This window comes from Myxine glutinosa, chromosome 3 (assembly GCF_964187855.1).
Source record: "Myxine glutinosa chromosome 3, kmMyxGlut1.1, whole genome shotgun sequence".
NCBI lineage: Eukaryota > Metazoa > Chordata > Myxini > Myxiniformes > Myxinidae > Myxine > Myxine glutinosa.
Window position 1 is genome coordinate 67,469,972 of NC_136263.1, and position 14,029 is coordinate 67,484,000.

General features: G+C 47.2%; 1 protein-coding gene across 3 annotated transcripts in view; it reads left to right on the forward strand.

Moving 5' to 3' along the window:
* LOC137423533 (vitellin-degrading protease-like) overlaps positions 1-14,029 on the forward strand; it is an 80,060-nt gene that overhangs the window by 15,850 nt on the left and 50,181 nt on the right. For all 3 annotated transcript variants that reach the window (XM_068110794.2, XM_068110795.2, XM_068110793.2), the window contains exons 3-4: positions 3,100-3,545; positions 12,501-12,677. In XM_068110794.2, coding sequence (XP_067966895.2) covers positions 3,100-3,545; positions 12,501-12,677 — 623 coding nt within the window. The remainder of the gene's footprint in view (positions 1-3,099; positions 3,546-12,500; positions 12,678-14,029) is intronic.

The window sequence follows — 14,029 nt, forward strand, 5'->3', positions numbered from 1 at the left end:
CGTCGGACTACGCGGTGGGCGCAGTGCACGAGCAGTGGGTGCGTGGTGCTTGGCAGCCGCTGGCGTTTTTTAGCCGGCAGCTTTGCCCGCACGAACGCCGCTACAGCACCTTCGACTGTGAGCTGCTCGGGCTCCACCTGGCGGTCCGACACTTCCGCCATCTGCTCGAGGGCCGCCCGTTCACGGCTTTCGTCGACCACAAGCCCCTTGTGTTCACGATGGCCAAGGTCGCCGAGCCATGGTCGGCACGGCAGCAGCGTCACCTCTCTGCCATGTCCGAGTACACGACGGACATCCGTCACGTCGCGGGTAAAGACAACCCGGTGGCGGATTGCCTTTCCCGGTCCGTCGCGCAAGCAGTCCACCTCGGGATCGACTATGCCCGGATGGCGGAGGACCACACTGCCGACCCCGGTGTCCAGGCCTTGCGGACCGCCGCCACGGGCCTCTGCGTCACCGAGGTGCCGTTCGACGTTGCGGGCACGGCCCTCCTGTGCGACGTCTCCCTCGGCCGGCCTCGCCCCATCGTGCCCGCTGGTTGGCAGCGCCCGGTTTTCGACGCCATCCACGGCCTGTACCACCCAGGCACGAAGGCCTCCCAGAAGCTCGTCGCAGCGAAGTTCGTCTGGCATGGCCTCAGGAAGGACGTCCCCGACCGCCACACCCAGGCCCCGTTGGTCCCGTTTACGGTGCCCGAGCGTCGGTTCGACCACGTCCACGTCGACTTGGTGGGACATCTGCCCCCCTCGCGTGGGTTCACCCACCTCCTCACCATGGTGGACCGCACCACACGGTGGCCGGAGGCCGTGCCATTGGTGGTGACATCTGCGGCTGATGTGGCGCACGCCTTCATCGCCACTTGGGTTGCCCGGTTCGGTGCCCCCTCGGACATCTCGTCTGACCGCGGCCCCCAGTTCACCTCGGAGCTCTGGGGCGCGGTGGCGCAAGGGCTCGGCGTCAAACTGCACCGCACCACGGCCTTCCACCCCCAGGCCAACAGCCTGTGCGAGCGCTTTCATCGCTCGATGAAGGCCGCGCTCCGGGCCAGCCTCCGCGACGGCAGCTGGGCCGACGGGCTCCCCTGGGTCCTGCTGGGCCTCAGGACGGCGCCTAAGGACGACCTGCGCGCGTCCTCGGCGGAGCTGGTCTTCGGACAACCGCTGCGGGTACCGGGCGAATTTATCCCTGACTCCACAGCTCCTTGGTCCGAGGCGCAACAGCGCTCCACCCTGCAAGAGACCCCCCGGAGGTTCACCCTGGTGCCGACAGCACACCACGGTTGCCCGTCCTCCCACGTCGCCCCAGAGCTTCGCACGGCGGAGTACGTATTCGTCCGGCATGATGCCCACCGGGCACCGCTACGGCCCCCGTACGACGGGCCCTTCCACGTGCTGGAGACCGGGGACAAACATTTCACCGTGGACATCGGCGGTGCCCCGGATCGTATCTCTGTGGACTGCCTCAAGCCGGCCCACCTCGATCTGGACCACCCCCCGCAAGCAGCTCTGCCTCCGTGTCGAGGCCACCCCCCGGCGGTCAGACCCCCGGCACCCCCCAGCCCCGCCGTCCCGCTACCCCACAGCCCTGCACGCATCGCCAGGGGGCATTTCGGCCGGGTCATCCGGCTTCCCCGCAAGCTCACCCTTCAGGTACGCGGGAATTCTGGGGGGGGGCACGTGTGGCGGACACAAGGGTCAATAATTCCACGCACCAGTGGGTGGCGCGAGCGTCCAGGCGGGGAACTGAAATACATGCCCTGCCTTTCGGCCGATCGGCCACGCCCGGGGGCAAGGCGTGGCCTCGGGACATATATGCGGGCTCTAAGGGCGAGCCCGCCCAGTGCTGATGAGCGAACGTGTAATAAAGTGCTTTCATTTGTATCCACGCGTTGTGGCCTACCTCTCTGGCAATCGAGTCGTGCATGCACAGCACCACACCATATTGTTTTTCCAATTTTTCCAATTTGCCAGTTTTTCCAAACACGATGGAATAATATTTACCGATATGAACAGTGATGTGGCTTTTATGGAAATTCTACAAATACTGTTTAGATTTTGATGAGAATTATGAACCTGCCGCAAAGGCGGAAGTGGACAGATGACAGCAATGCGCGGGTTTGATAATATCCCAATACAACCGTCATTCAATCATAATGTTAAATCGTGTTAATGTTAATGTTAACGTTAATCGTGTTAAAGTATCAATTGATGATTGGAATTGAGTGAATACAATTACGATTTTGAATTCGTAATTGTATTCACCCAACCATACGGAACTTCACATCAGGATTTAAATATTTGTTTATGTCACGAATGTGGTTAAAAGTTTATTTATTATATTAATGTTATTTAATTTGTCATTGGAGTTATGCTGTTTGGAATGAAAAAAGAGATGTCGAGTTCAAGTGAATGACAAAATGCCATGATGTTTTCTACTTTCTAAACGTGAAATTCGTGGATTGCCATATGCAGATTTGCCATTGACTGGTTATAGAACAAACGTACCTGTTTGTTTGCGAACGGGTACGTTTTTCATGGAAGTCCTTCACGAACTTGCCGTCCATGTCTGACGTGCGACTGAAGGTGCTACAGAAATGTGGAATTTATTGGTTGCATGCTTTAGCATTCGCCGTATCTGCATTGTCTGTTTGCTTCTAGCCTCCCACCCGTGCGTAGCACGGGCATCTCACTCGTACCTTTAATTCACGGATTCAATTATTTGTTCACAATTGAATGCCGTTGTTTCGAGAAGTTGAATGTGAGAAGACAATTGAATGCCGTTGTTTTTCTGATATTGTGTCACCAGACTGTCACCAATACTATATGTGAGTGGTCTTAGACTATGATTTTTGTCTTAGTCTTAGACTAGGTCTTAGACTAGCAGACTACGTGAGTGGTCCCAGAGTATGATTTTTGTCTTAGTCTTAGACTAGAAGACAATGTGACTGGTCTTAGACTATAATCTTTGTCTTAATCTTAAACTACAACTGTGGTGATCAATATCCTTGCATCTAATAAAGTGATTGTTTATTCTGTAGCGAATTAATACAGACTTTAACCCTAATTGTACTTTCCTCAACCAATCCCTGCAATTCCATAGGTGTGATCCCAGTCATACATGGAACGCCGGTTATGATCTCAGATGTTCCCTGGCAAGCACTCATCAAGTTTCGATCTGAAAGAAGGAATTTTGGTGGAGGTGGACTCATTGGCCCTCGGTTTCTTCTGACAGCTGCTCATGTGGTCCGCAAGAGCTCACCTTCTGACATTCAGGTGACCGTAGGAATGACCACTCAGAGGAAACATGAAGGCATTTTGGTGGACGTCGAGAAGGTGATTTTACACCCTGGGTACAACCCATCTGGAAATGGTCATCGTGGAAATGACATCGCCATACTGTGGCTAAAAGAACCGGTGACAGAGAGTACCAATGTGAAGTACATTGATCTGCCACCAAACCTTGAAGCAAGCCCAGTACCTGGCACTGCAGCACTGGTCTCCGGCTGGGGACGCACCATGAAACGCATGCGATCCCAATCGCTGATGGTGAGAATAGTCATATTTCTGAACTTATGGCAGGAATGTGGAATTTGTTAATGGTGCCGGTGATAGCTCGCTTACTGTTCGTGAAAGACATCGTGGGATATTTTCGTCCACCGACTAATTCCAGCATATGGAACACAAGTTTAACGTCCATCTGAGGGACCTCACACACATTGATGAATCACCTTGCCTGCAAAACACCGGGATGACTGTTTTTACCTGGGTCGGAGACTATAGAAAATTATAGCCACATGGGGACTGAGGTCATTTGCCCATAGTTTCTGAGAAGATTTTAAAATAAATGAACTGAATTTCAAAGTCTCTTATTGGGGACCGACCCAGATGGGGCGCACAACCCCATGAGACCTTACTGTCCTGATGCATTGTACCAAATTTGGTCCAATAAAGGAGGTTGTGGAGAAGTTGTTTTAGTGAAAATGAAAGATTCAGGGCGGGGGGCGCTTTCCGGGGGAGATACGACCATGAGGAGCACAACCTTAGCTAAGAGCATGGTCCCGATGCCTCGTGGCGAGTTTGGTCTGGATTTGTCTGGCGGTTTCTGAGAATATTTTTGAATGAAATTTCAATATTTGGGGCAAAACCCCCTTTAACCTCCTCTATTGGGGGCACATCTGCATGGGGAGCACAACCCCACGATATCTTGCTATCCTGATGCATCATACCAAATTTGTTCCATATCAGTCAGGTAGTTTGTGAGGAGATGTTTTAGTCAAATGTTAATGGACGTCCGTACAGACATACGGACAGACCCCTGGACACACTCTGAGCTTATTTCAGGGAAAATAACCTAAAGAATTCCGTTTTTTGTTAATTTCATTAACTAGATAGCTGATTGGCAAATCAGTACAACCCGGGCTTCCTCCCTTTCAGTTTCGTATTAAACAGCAGGAGCGAGTTTCAAAAGTTCGCAACGAAAAATGCCATGTTTGCGCCAGGAAGGGTCATGTTATTAACCAAACCCTTGTGGGGTGTATTAGTCCTGCAGCGTAGTCTGATATTTCAGATTAATTGTTCAAATTTGCATAAAAGCACCAAAATCGGCACACATGTAGAATAATGTATTCCAAACAATTCTAGATATGGAGCCACCCGAGATTGTGCCTTGGACAGCTACGGCGGCCATTTTCCAAAATGGCCGCCATTCTACTTTAGCGAAATGGGCTATATACTCTTATTTTTTATTGTATTGGTGGTAGATATAAGGAACGTGTAAAATTCAGTAAACTGACCATGAAAAAGGCGTATTCAAATATTATGAGCCAGTATTTTTGATAAAAAAGCCATTATTTGATTTGTAAATGGCTGCTTTCCTGAAACTTTTCGCTGAAAAGTACCCATTATTGGAGAACATGAGTCAAATGATATTCATCACATTCAATGGGTTTGGAGTCAACAAAAATTGCATTATAGATTACATACTTTACTCTATTTTTAAAAGGGAACTGATAATCGTGATAATGACAAACTCAGAAAATGTAGTCAAATTATTGCACACTTACTTGACTTTGAAGCAGCTATGGTCTGTGTCTACTGGCATTCTCCTTCACAAGCACACAGTCCAGTGCATTGCAGATTAGCCTTCTTGCATTTGCAGCGGTTTCTACAGCCTTTTTTGCAGCCGCACGACACCAGCTCGAAGCAGCTTTTTGAAGCCTCAGGGAGTGTGGTCCAGAGCGGTTCGTAGGACCCATCCTCTGTTTCCCGCCAGCCCCAGATTGTTGGTGATGGAAGCACGGGTTGAGGGACCAAGACCTGCCCCCAGACATAGCCACCCTGGAAGACTGATCTCTTCACATGCTGTTCCAAAGCATCGTAGGTAGGTGGGATGCGCTGGACGGAGTGCCTCTTGGCGAAGAGTTTCTTTCTGGCCTCGTTGACGTCCGTATATGGACTGGTGCGGTCATAGAGGAGCACCACAAACCTTTCAATGCAGTGCATTGTGTCATCCTGGATGTTGACTGGCGTGGTGGTCAGGGTGAGCAGGGAATCTGTCACTTCTGGAAACGAGTTCCATGTGGCCCAGGCAGATTTCTTCCCATGCCCCACGAATGCTGATACCGTGTCACATCCGGTCATGGCGTGGAAGACAGGGAGGGCACGTGCCTTCTGTGGGCCGAGGGAGGCAGCTATTTCATGGGCAGGGATGTAGCGGTAGTTCTTGCCCGTCCCAAAGGCAATCCAGAGTTCATCCACGCATGTTAGTGCGTGGGCTACCATCACCGCCAAGACGACGACGTCGGTGTCTACGGTTCGAACTTGAATCCGACGGTGGTCATGTTCTGCAGCATGGGCCACATGCAGCATGATGTGAGTGTCCGCCTCTTCTTGACTGCATGGAGCCAGTGAGCTTTCATCTTCCTGCCTTGGAAGGCAGATCACTGCTTCACCATCAGTAACTACCAGCTCCTTTGCCTCGTCATGGAAGGACTGCACCAGCACATTGGACAGGAAGGTGAAGAGCTCCACCTTGTTTGCGTCGACACGTAGGAAACTCTGCCAGTTTCCTGGTATGGCTGCGGTGCTCACCACGCGCTGTCGCACCCCTTTTCCTCGTTTCTCCCTTGTCGCCGACTTCAAGGAGCCATCTTTGTAGCTATCCCAAATGAGGTTGAGACGTGAAGCACCACGCAGCTGCCCTTCGACGTATGGGATGAAGACTTGGTGGGCATATTCTTCAAATGTCTTGGCAGTGCCAGGCTTCAACATCTGCACGATGACGGTGCCGTCAAGGACAACAGAAGTGACAGCAGGTGCATCAGACTGAGCTTCAGCAACGCCTTCAAGGCACACCAGCAAGTCGCTTTTGCTACCCAGGTGTAGCTTGCCTGCATCAGATAACGCGGGAGGACATGCTTGATTTTCATGACGGAAGAACTCGTCCAGGTTCCCATCGCAGTTCTGGCTGCAAATGTAGAGCCTTGCAAATAAGGCCATATCATTCTTCATAGATGCTTCCTTTCCTTTGGGTGCTTTTGGTCTTCTGTCTGCTCCGAAGAGGGGGAGCTTGTTCCTCTTTATAGGTTCGTCAATAGTCTTGGTTCTGTCTATGAGGCAATCATTTGAGTATGCCTGAAACTGTTCTTGTCCAATCTGCTTGGCAGTGCGAACTGTTTCAATCACTGCAGGATCGGCAATCTCCTTGGTGTCTAGGACCAGCAAATCTGGACTATCCTCCTTGAAGGGATTCCCCAGCTCTTCAATGACAGCCACAAGTGATTGTACATCTTTGGCAAATGCTTTCTGTGCACTTGGTGTTTCTTCATGGTGATGTGTCTCCTCCTTGGCGTTTGGATGCATGTTCGCCTCCTCAAACTCCATGATCACTCTGGCCACCTCGGGTCCGGCGACCATCCAGCGCCTTAGAGCACTGGGATTGTCCGTCAGGCCAACGGCACCTCCGCCAGTGATGACAATCCCACGCTCCACTCCTCCATCTGCACACATTGGGTGTTGCAAGATAGAGATCCCTGTTCCATGGAACGAATCCTTTGCTGTTGTGGAACTAGGATTGTGGTCATTGTTGTCCACAGCTGCGGTCGTGAACACACTACCACGCAGGGTTGGCGGGCAGACCACTTGTTCTGTTTGGAACATCTGACACGCCCGGTTTCCCATCTCTGCAGAAACGCGCAGGACACGGTCGTATGAGATGCTGAGACCCAGGCTGAAGAGCTTGTCCACTAGTCCCCTCTTGCGAGTCTCAGCGTGCAGCATCAGGCCAATGTACATTGGCAGAGGAGTTTCTTGAGATGTGGCATGTCGGACAGCTGGATGTTCTTGTGTCTTTGTACCAACAGGAGAGGTGCTTCTTTTCTGCTTCTGCCGATGCTTGACACCGTTGAATTTCAGGAGCTGTGCAATGGACAAAGCTGCCTGTGTTGAAGGAGGATCAATTTGATTCTTGATGTTGGGTCCATGCAGCACCATATTTACCAGTGCAAGTAGCACAGGTGGCACAGCCTCCTGCTGGCAGCCTTCCTTGAATGATCCAGTGAATGAGTTGGCTTCCTCAAACATGTATCGACGAACTATCTGTGCAGCTCGAGCGAGGTGAACTACTTCACTGTCACAGTCCTGCTCGCAGGCTTTGCCAAGTGCCTCGCCAATGTCCTCATCAAAAGCCAACAGGACATCTCGTCCTTTGCTCTGTGCCCGTAGGCCTGGGAGCTGGGCTAGTAGGCGTTCTTTCAGCCTTGTCGTATTCACTCTTTTGTCCAAGGGAAGGATGCTCCATTCTGGTCACGTACAGGTTTTCTAGGTCGGCAAGTCTGAATACAGGAGATGTGTCCTCTTCCAGGTGAGTATCTTCAATGTAAAGGGCAAGTTCTGCCAGCACAATTCCGGAGACCACACTTTCATGTCCAGTTTTGTCTTCAGCATTGACAGAGGCCTTTGCGCGATTGTAGAGAGACATTAGACACTTGGAATGATACTTGGCATCAAGAGCCCGCATATCACCCATGCTGAGCCGTGCCAGCAGTTCGTGGTCTCCAATTTGTGTTGCACACTGCCGCACACGCTGATCAATCTTGAAGGTGGTGGCTTCATGTAAGTCCACACCAGACAGTCTGCAGAAGAAGCATGAGGGTTGACTAGAGGTACTTGATTCTGCACTGCATGACCTGGTGCGCTTTCCTGGCACGGCATTGCCTTCACCAGATGAGCTGCCTCCTGCTGGCCTCTTCTGTGCTCTTTGCAACTTTGTAGTATTAAAACGAAGCATGCATCGTTTATGATAGACAGCTTTGTGGGCAACCAATGCGGCCTCGATGCCCTCTCCTTCATCAAGTCTAGCAAACTGCAGCGTTCTGGGTAGTAAGCCCAGCTCTCCAAACTGCATCAGATTCCCGGCCAGTGTCTTGTACCCACTCCCTGTGTTTGGGCGTTTTGAATTTGCTGGGAAAACAAGGGACTCTGCTGTATCCTCCTGGCATATGGTACACAGTTCCCAGTTTGTGTTGGACGGGCCAACAGACGCACGGTCCATGCAAGAATGCGCTAGCTGGATCTTCTTTGCCATGGGTCATGATTATCACTCAATATTCTGCAAAGACACAAAACACCTTGTTACCACACTAATACTACTACTACTACTACACCACTATTACCAATTACAACACCACTTCCACCACTACCACCACCACAACAAAATACTTCTGAACCTGTCACCGATGCTGTGTGCGAAAATGGATTTTCCCATAAAAATGACCATTTTTTCCCCCAATACAATGGTTGGAACTATATTAAATCAACACAAATGACATGTGTATTGTTTTTATTTGTAATTGCACATCACATGGAGTATTTATCACCTCTAAGAAACCTGCAAAGCGAATAACAATGACAGATATCCCATGTTGTTAAAGTAGAATGGTGGCCATTTTGAAAAATGGCCGCCAAAGCTGACCAAGGCACAATCTCGAGTGGCTCCATATCCAGAATTGTTCAGAATACATTAGTCAACATGTGTACCAGTTTTGGTGCTTTTATGAAAAGTTGAACAATTGGTTCGCTATGCTGCAGTACTATATAGAGTACCATAGATCTTTGCTCAATTCTGTCAGAAAAACTTACCTCACGGATGTCGGGATTCCTCCAAATTTCTTTATTTAGTGTTATAAACAGCATTAGCCATTGTTTAAAAAGCTAATCACATGTGTTTGTGGTTTATAATATTTTTACTTCCGATAGAGGCCATTTCTTTCCCATGAAAACGCCATTATAACTACGAGCAATGGTACCCACTCTATGGGCGGGGCTTCAATTGGGAAGCTCAAATAAAAAGGCAAAATATCAGAAATTGAAGGCTTTTTTTATTTTAAACGATTCATATAAACATCCGTTGAATCATATCGCATGCAAATCATCAAAATCTAAACAGTACATGGCGCCCATTTTGAAAAAAGATTGAATTCTGCAAAATGGAAGCGGCCGCCGCACGTCTTTCTCAGTCGCACGTTTATGTGTGAAGAGTGCGCGCCGAATCTGTAACACGGAAGCGGCCGCTACACCTGTTTCTCAGTCGCTTTGCACACGTTGCCATGTTACTTTGGAGCCGCACGTTCATATAGGAAGAGTTCATCAGGAGTCGATCTACTCTCTCCTGGTACGTAGAATAAACAGTATTTGTAGAATTTCAACAAAAGCCAAATCACTGTTCATATCGGTAAATATTATTCCATCGTGTTTGGAAAAACTGGAAAATTGGAAAACTTGGAAAAACAATATAGTGTGGCAGGCACAAGGGACAATAATTCCACGCACCAGTGGGTGGCGCGAGCGTCCAGGCGGGGAACTGAAATGCATGCCCCGCCTTTCGGCCGATCGGCCACGCCCGGGGGCAAGGCGTGGCCTCGGGACATATATGCGGGCTCTAAGCTCGAGCCCGCCCAGTGCTGAAGTGCGAGCTCTTAATAAAGACTCTTGTTTGTAACCACGTGTTGTGGCCTACCTTTCTGGCAATCGAGTCGTGTGTGCACAGCACCACAATAGCCTATTTTACTTCGAACGGACGGATGGACATTTGGTGAATTATAGTAAGACTCGGGAGATACCCGTGCTCTGCACGGGTGGGAGGCCAGAAGCAAACAGGCAATGCAGATACGGCGAATGCTAAAGCATGAAACCAATAAATTCCACATTCCTGTGGCACCTTCAGTCGCATGTCAGACATGGACAGCAAGTTCGTGAAGGACTTCCATGAAAAACGTACCCGTTCGCAAACAAATGGGTACGTTCACGCATGGAAACATCGATCGTGGGTCCGTGGCGAATCTGCATATGGCGATCCGCGAAGTTCACGTTCAGAAAGTAGAAACCATCACGGCATCGTCATTCATTTGAACTCGATATCTCTTTTTAAATTCCAAACAACACAACTCCAATCACAAATTAATCACAAAATAAACTTTTAACAACATTGATAATAATGTTTCCTTCATTGTAAAAACTACCAAATCAACAGTTAAAAGGATTTTGAGCCGATAGGTGTTATGGCCTTGGCACGATCGATGGAGACAGCGATCTGTTAACGTATTCACTGCCCAAATAGCTATGTAGAATTCTCTCATGTAGAGATTAAATGCCGTTTGAACTTTGGTCGAGGTCATTATTTACTTTTAATGATGTTTATATACGAATGATGTTTAATGATGTTTATATTGGTTTGGGTCATCCTTTCCGCATATCTCGTGGGATTGTAAGTTGGAGAGATGGCCGTGATGGCGGGGAGGGGTTTGGAATTCTTTCAAGCAGGGATTCAACCCGTGTCCTTATAAAAGGTCTTTGTCCGAGGTCACCAAGTTCGATCAGTGCAGCTGTGCAGCGATCGGTGCAACCGTTTGTGCGGCACCCGGGAAAACAACATCGTCACAATGAAAACATCGTCACAATGAACGTTATGCGAACGCGAATGTTATGCGGGAGTCCAAACCTGAGAATGCTGGAGACCAAAGCTGAAATTGTAAAAACTAAATAGCCTATTTTACTCCTGGAGATCCCAGGATTAACCACCCAAAATATAGTTGCGATCGGTTCAGCAGTTTTTACGGTACCTTCGAACGGACAGACATTTGGTGAATTGTTGTAAGACTAGCAGAAGTACCCGGCATTGCCGGGTGGGGGAGGGGACGGGGAGGGGAAAGGGGAGGGGAGGGGAACGGGGGGAGAGCGAGCCCCTTGGTAAAGCGAGCGATTTTTTTTTTCATAGCGTCATAGCGTCATATCGTCATATCGTTCATAGCTTCATAGCGTTTCATAGCGTCATAGCGTCATAGCGTTTCATAGCGTCATAGCGATTTTTTTTTTCATAGCGTCATAGCATCATAGTGTCATATCGTTCATAGCGTTTCATAGCGTCATATCGTTCATAGCGTTCTTAGCGTCATCGCGTTCATAGCGTTTCATAGCGATTTTTTTTTTCATAGCGTCATAGCGTCATAGCCTTCATAGCGTCATCACGTGATCGCTCTGAGCGAATCAGCACCCACCTGCTCTGATTCCGTGCGCTGAAATGCGCTGAGGTAAATATGAATAAAAAATATGGATCGTCAAATATTTTGAGTTCGGCCATGTTCGTCCCAGGCTCAATGGCCATGTCTATGCCAAATATCAAGCACGTTAGCCTCTCCGTTTAGGAGTCTATCGGTAACATTACACACACACACACACACACACACACACACACACACACACACACACACACACACAAAAACTGTGTTTTATATATATAGATAAGCTATTTATATACGTTATGCATGCTGCAGGAAAAACGCCTTGGGGAAGTGGGACATTATTAGTGTTAAAATTGTTTTGTAATAACATTAACAATATGCGATGATCATTAATTTTGTTATTAAAAGCGTCTGGAAAAACGTCACGATAAATATTCTTTGGACAAACGCCACAATAAAGCTAATTTAACATTTATATACACCTCAACATGCAACCCCATTGAGGGCAATGGCAGGGAAAACCCGCTCGGGAGAGAAAACCCCCTTGGGGAGGGGGGCAAATGAATGCGCTACAACCTTCATTATGTAACCCTTTGTCATCCTGTCAAGTTGGGATAAGTAACGACGGATGTATTGGGGTCAAAAATTCATCAGACAGACAAACAGACACCAAATGGTGGATTTTAGTATGATGATGATGATGATGATTTACTTCTTACGTCAAGCCACATACATGCTGATCACCTCTGGTAAGTAATTCTTAAATGATGTACTTTGATTATTAATTGGTGCCTGTACATTTCTTGATTGTTGGCATTGATTTCATCATCGACAGTTACCCCATATTGCTCCTACTCCATATTTAGCTGTGGAACTCCACCAAGTGTGGGGGTTCATAACACAAACATCTTGGCAATCATATGATGTTACAGATACTGTGTTGTTATTTCACAACATGGCATGACATGTTGCTCCTCTTTTCCAGGCCGCCATTGTCCCAATAGCCTCACGGAATGCATGCATCGAGGCCTACACCAACCGCTATGACACCGAACTGCAGATACCCATCGCCTTGACTGCAGATATGCTCTGTGCTGGAACCGGGAAAGAGAATGAACCTTATGCATGCCAAGGGGACAGTGGAAGCGTCTTGGGAGTCCCGGTTCGTACCAGAATCCTTCATTAGACTCGGTTGTGTAATGGTTAGAGTGTTTGGTCGGAGTGTGGGAGGTCGGCGTTTCGAATCTGAGCCGAGTCATACAAAAGATTTTTTTAGATAGGGGCAATACCCCTAGGTGTTCACCTGGTAGAATAAATCAGTACACTTCACTGACAAGGGTATTTTAAACCAATTTAAATGGTTGCTAGAAGACAGGGCAGCATGTACAATCATCTGCTATATAAAAGAGTTGTGTGTGTGTGTGTGTGTGTGTGTGTCGACATTATTCTGAGATGGCTCAATGGATCTTCGTCCAACTTTCACAGGTTCATCAGTTAGTGCCTCGGTGTGTTTTAGGCCAAAAACAAACAAAAAGTTTTTAAAAGAAAAAGTTAGTTTTTTGGGGTTTTTTTTCAAAAATCGCTCTTTTGTGCCGAAGCCTTTTTTATGAATGACAGTTATATAAAAGTACATATTCACATAAATAAATACAAAACAATTACCAGACATTTGAACACGAATAATAAAACAATTCCGGAAGCAGTCAAAGTTGAAGTTAAGGCTTCTTCTTCTTCCTGAACGTCATCACACTTAACTCAGAAACGTGATGAACGGCACATTCAGCAGCATATATTTAACAAAAAGGTAAAACAAGTACACATACATTCAAAGTACACCGCCCCATGCCAAATAATTAAATATGCTGCAGCGCGGCATTGCCGGGGCGCCTCAGGCGCCCGGCAATACCGCAGTGCAGCTCATTGAGGCTGCATTGGGAGGGAGAGGTGTACACTAATTGATTTATTAATTGTATAATTAAAATCAATAAAAGATTATCACAAAATATTTTCATAATCAATTGGCTAATCGCATAACTAAACCAGTAGTGCTTCATCCGAAGATGTATCTTTTAGAAATTTAATTAAATAAGTCATTTATAAAAAATTAAATAATTAATTGATTACTCAATAAATAATTAATCGATTAATCAATAAATACTTAATAGATGAAATGATTAATCAATAAATCAAAAATATCCTTGATAGCCACATCACTTGGTCACTCATGTCCAAATATTAGCTTCCCAGCTCAAAAGGTGCCTGAGATATTGGCCAAATGAGAAAGAAAATAAATAAATGATTAATAATGAAAATAAATAAATAATAATCATAAAAAAATTAAATTATTAATCAATTTGGTCAGAGAACACATAAACTACCACTATTTCATCAGAATCTGTAACTTAAAAAAAAAAATTTTTTTTGTCATTAATCGAATAATTAAATAATTAATCGATTAATTGATTAATTAATAAATCAAAAATATCTTTTGCAGCCAAATCACCTGGTCATTGG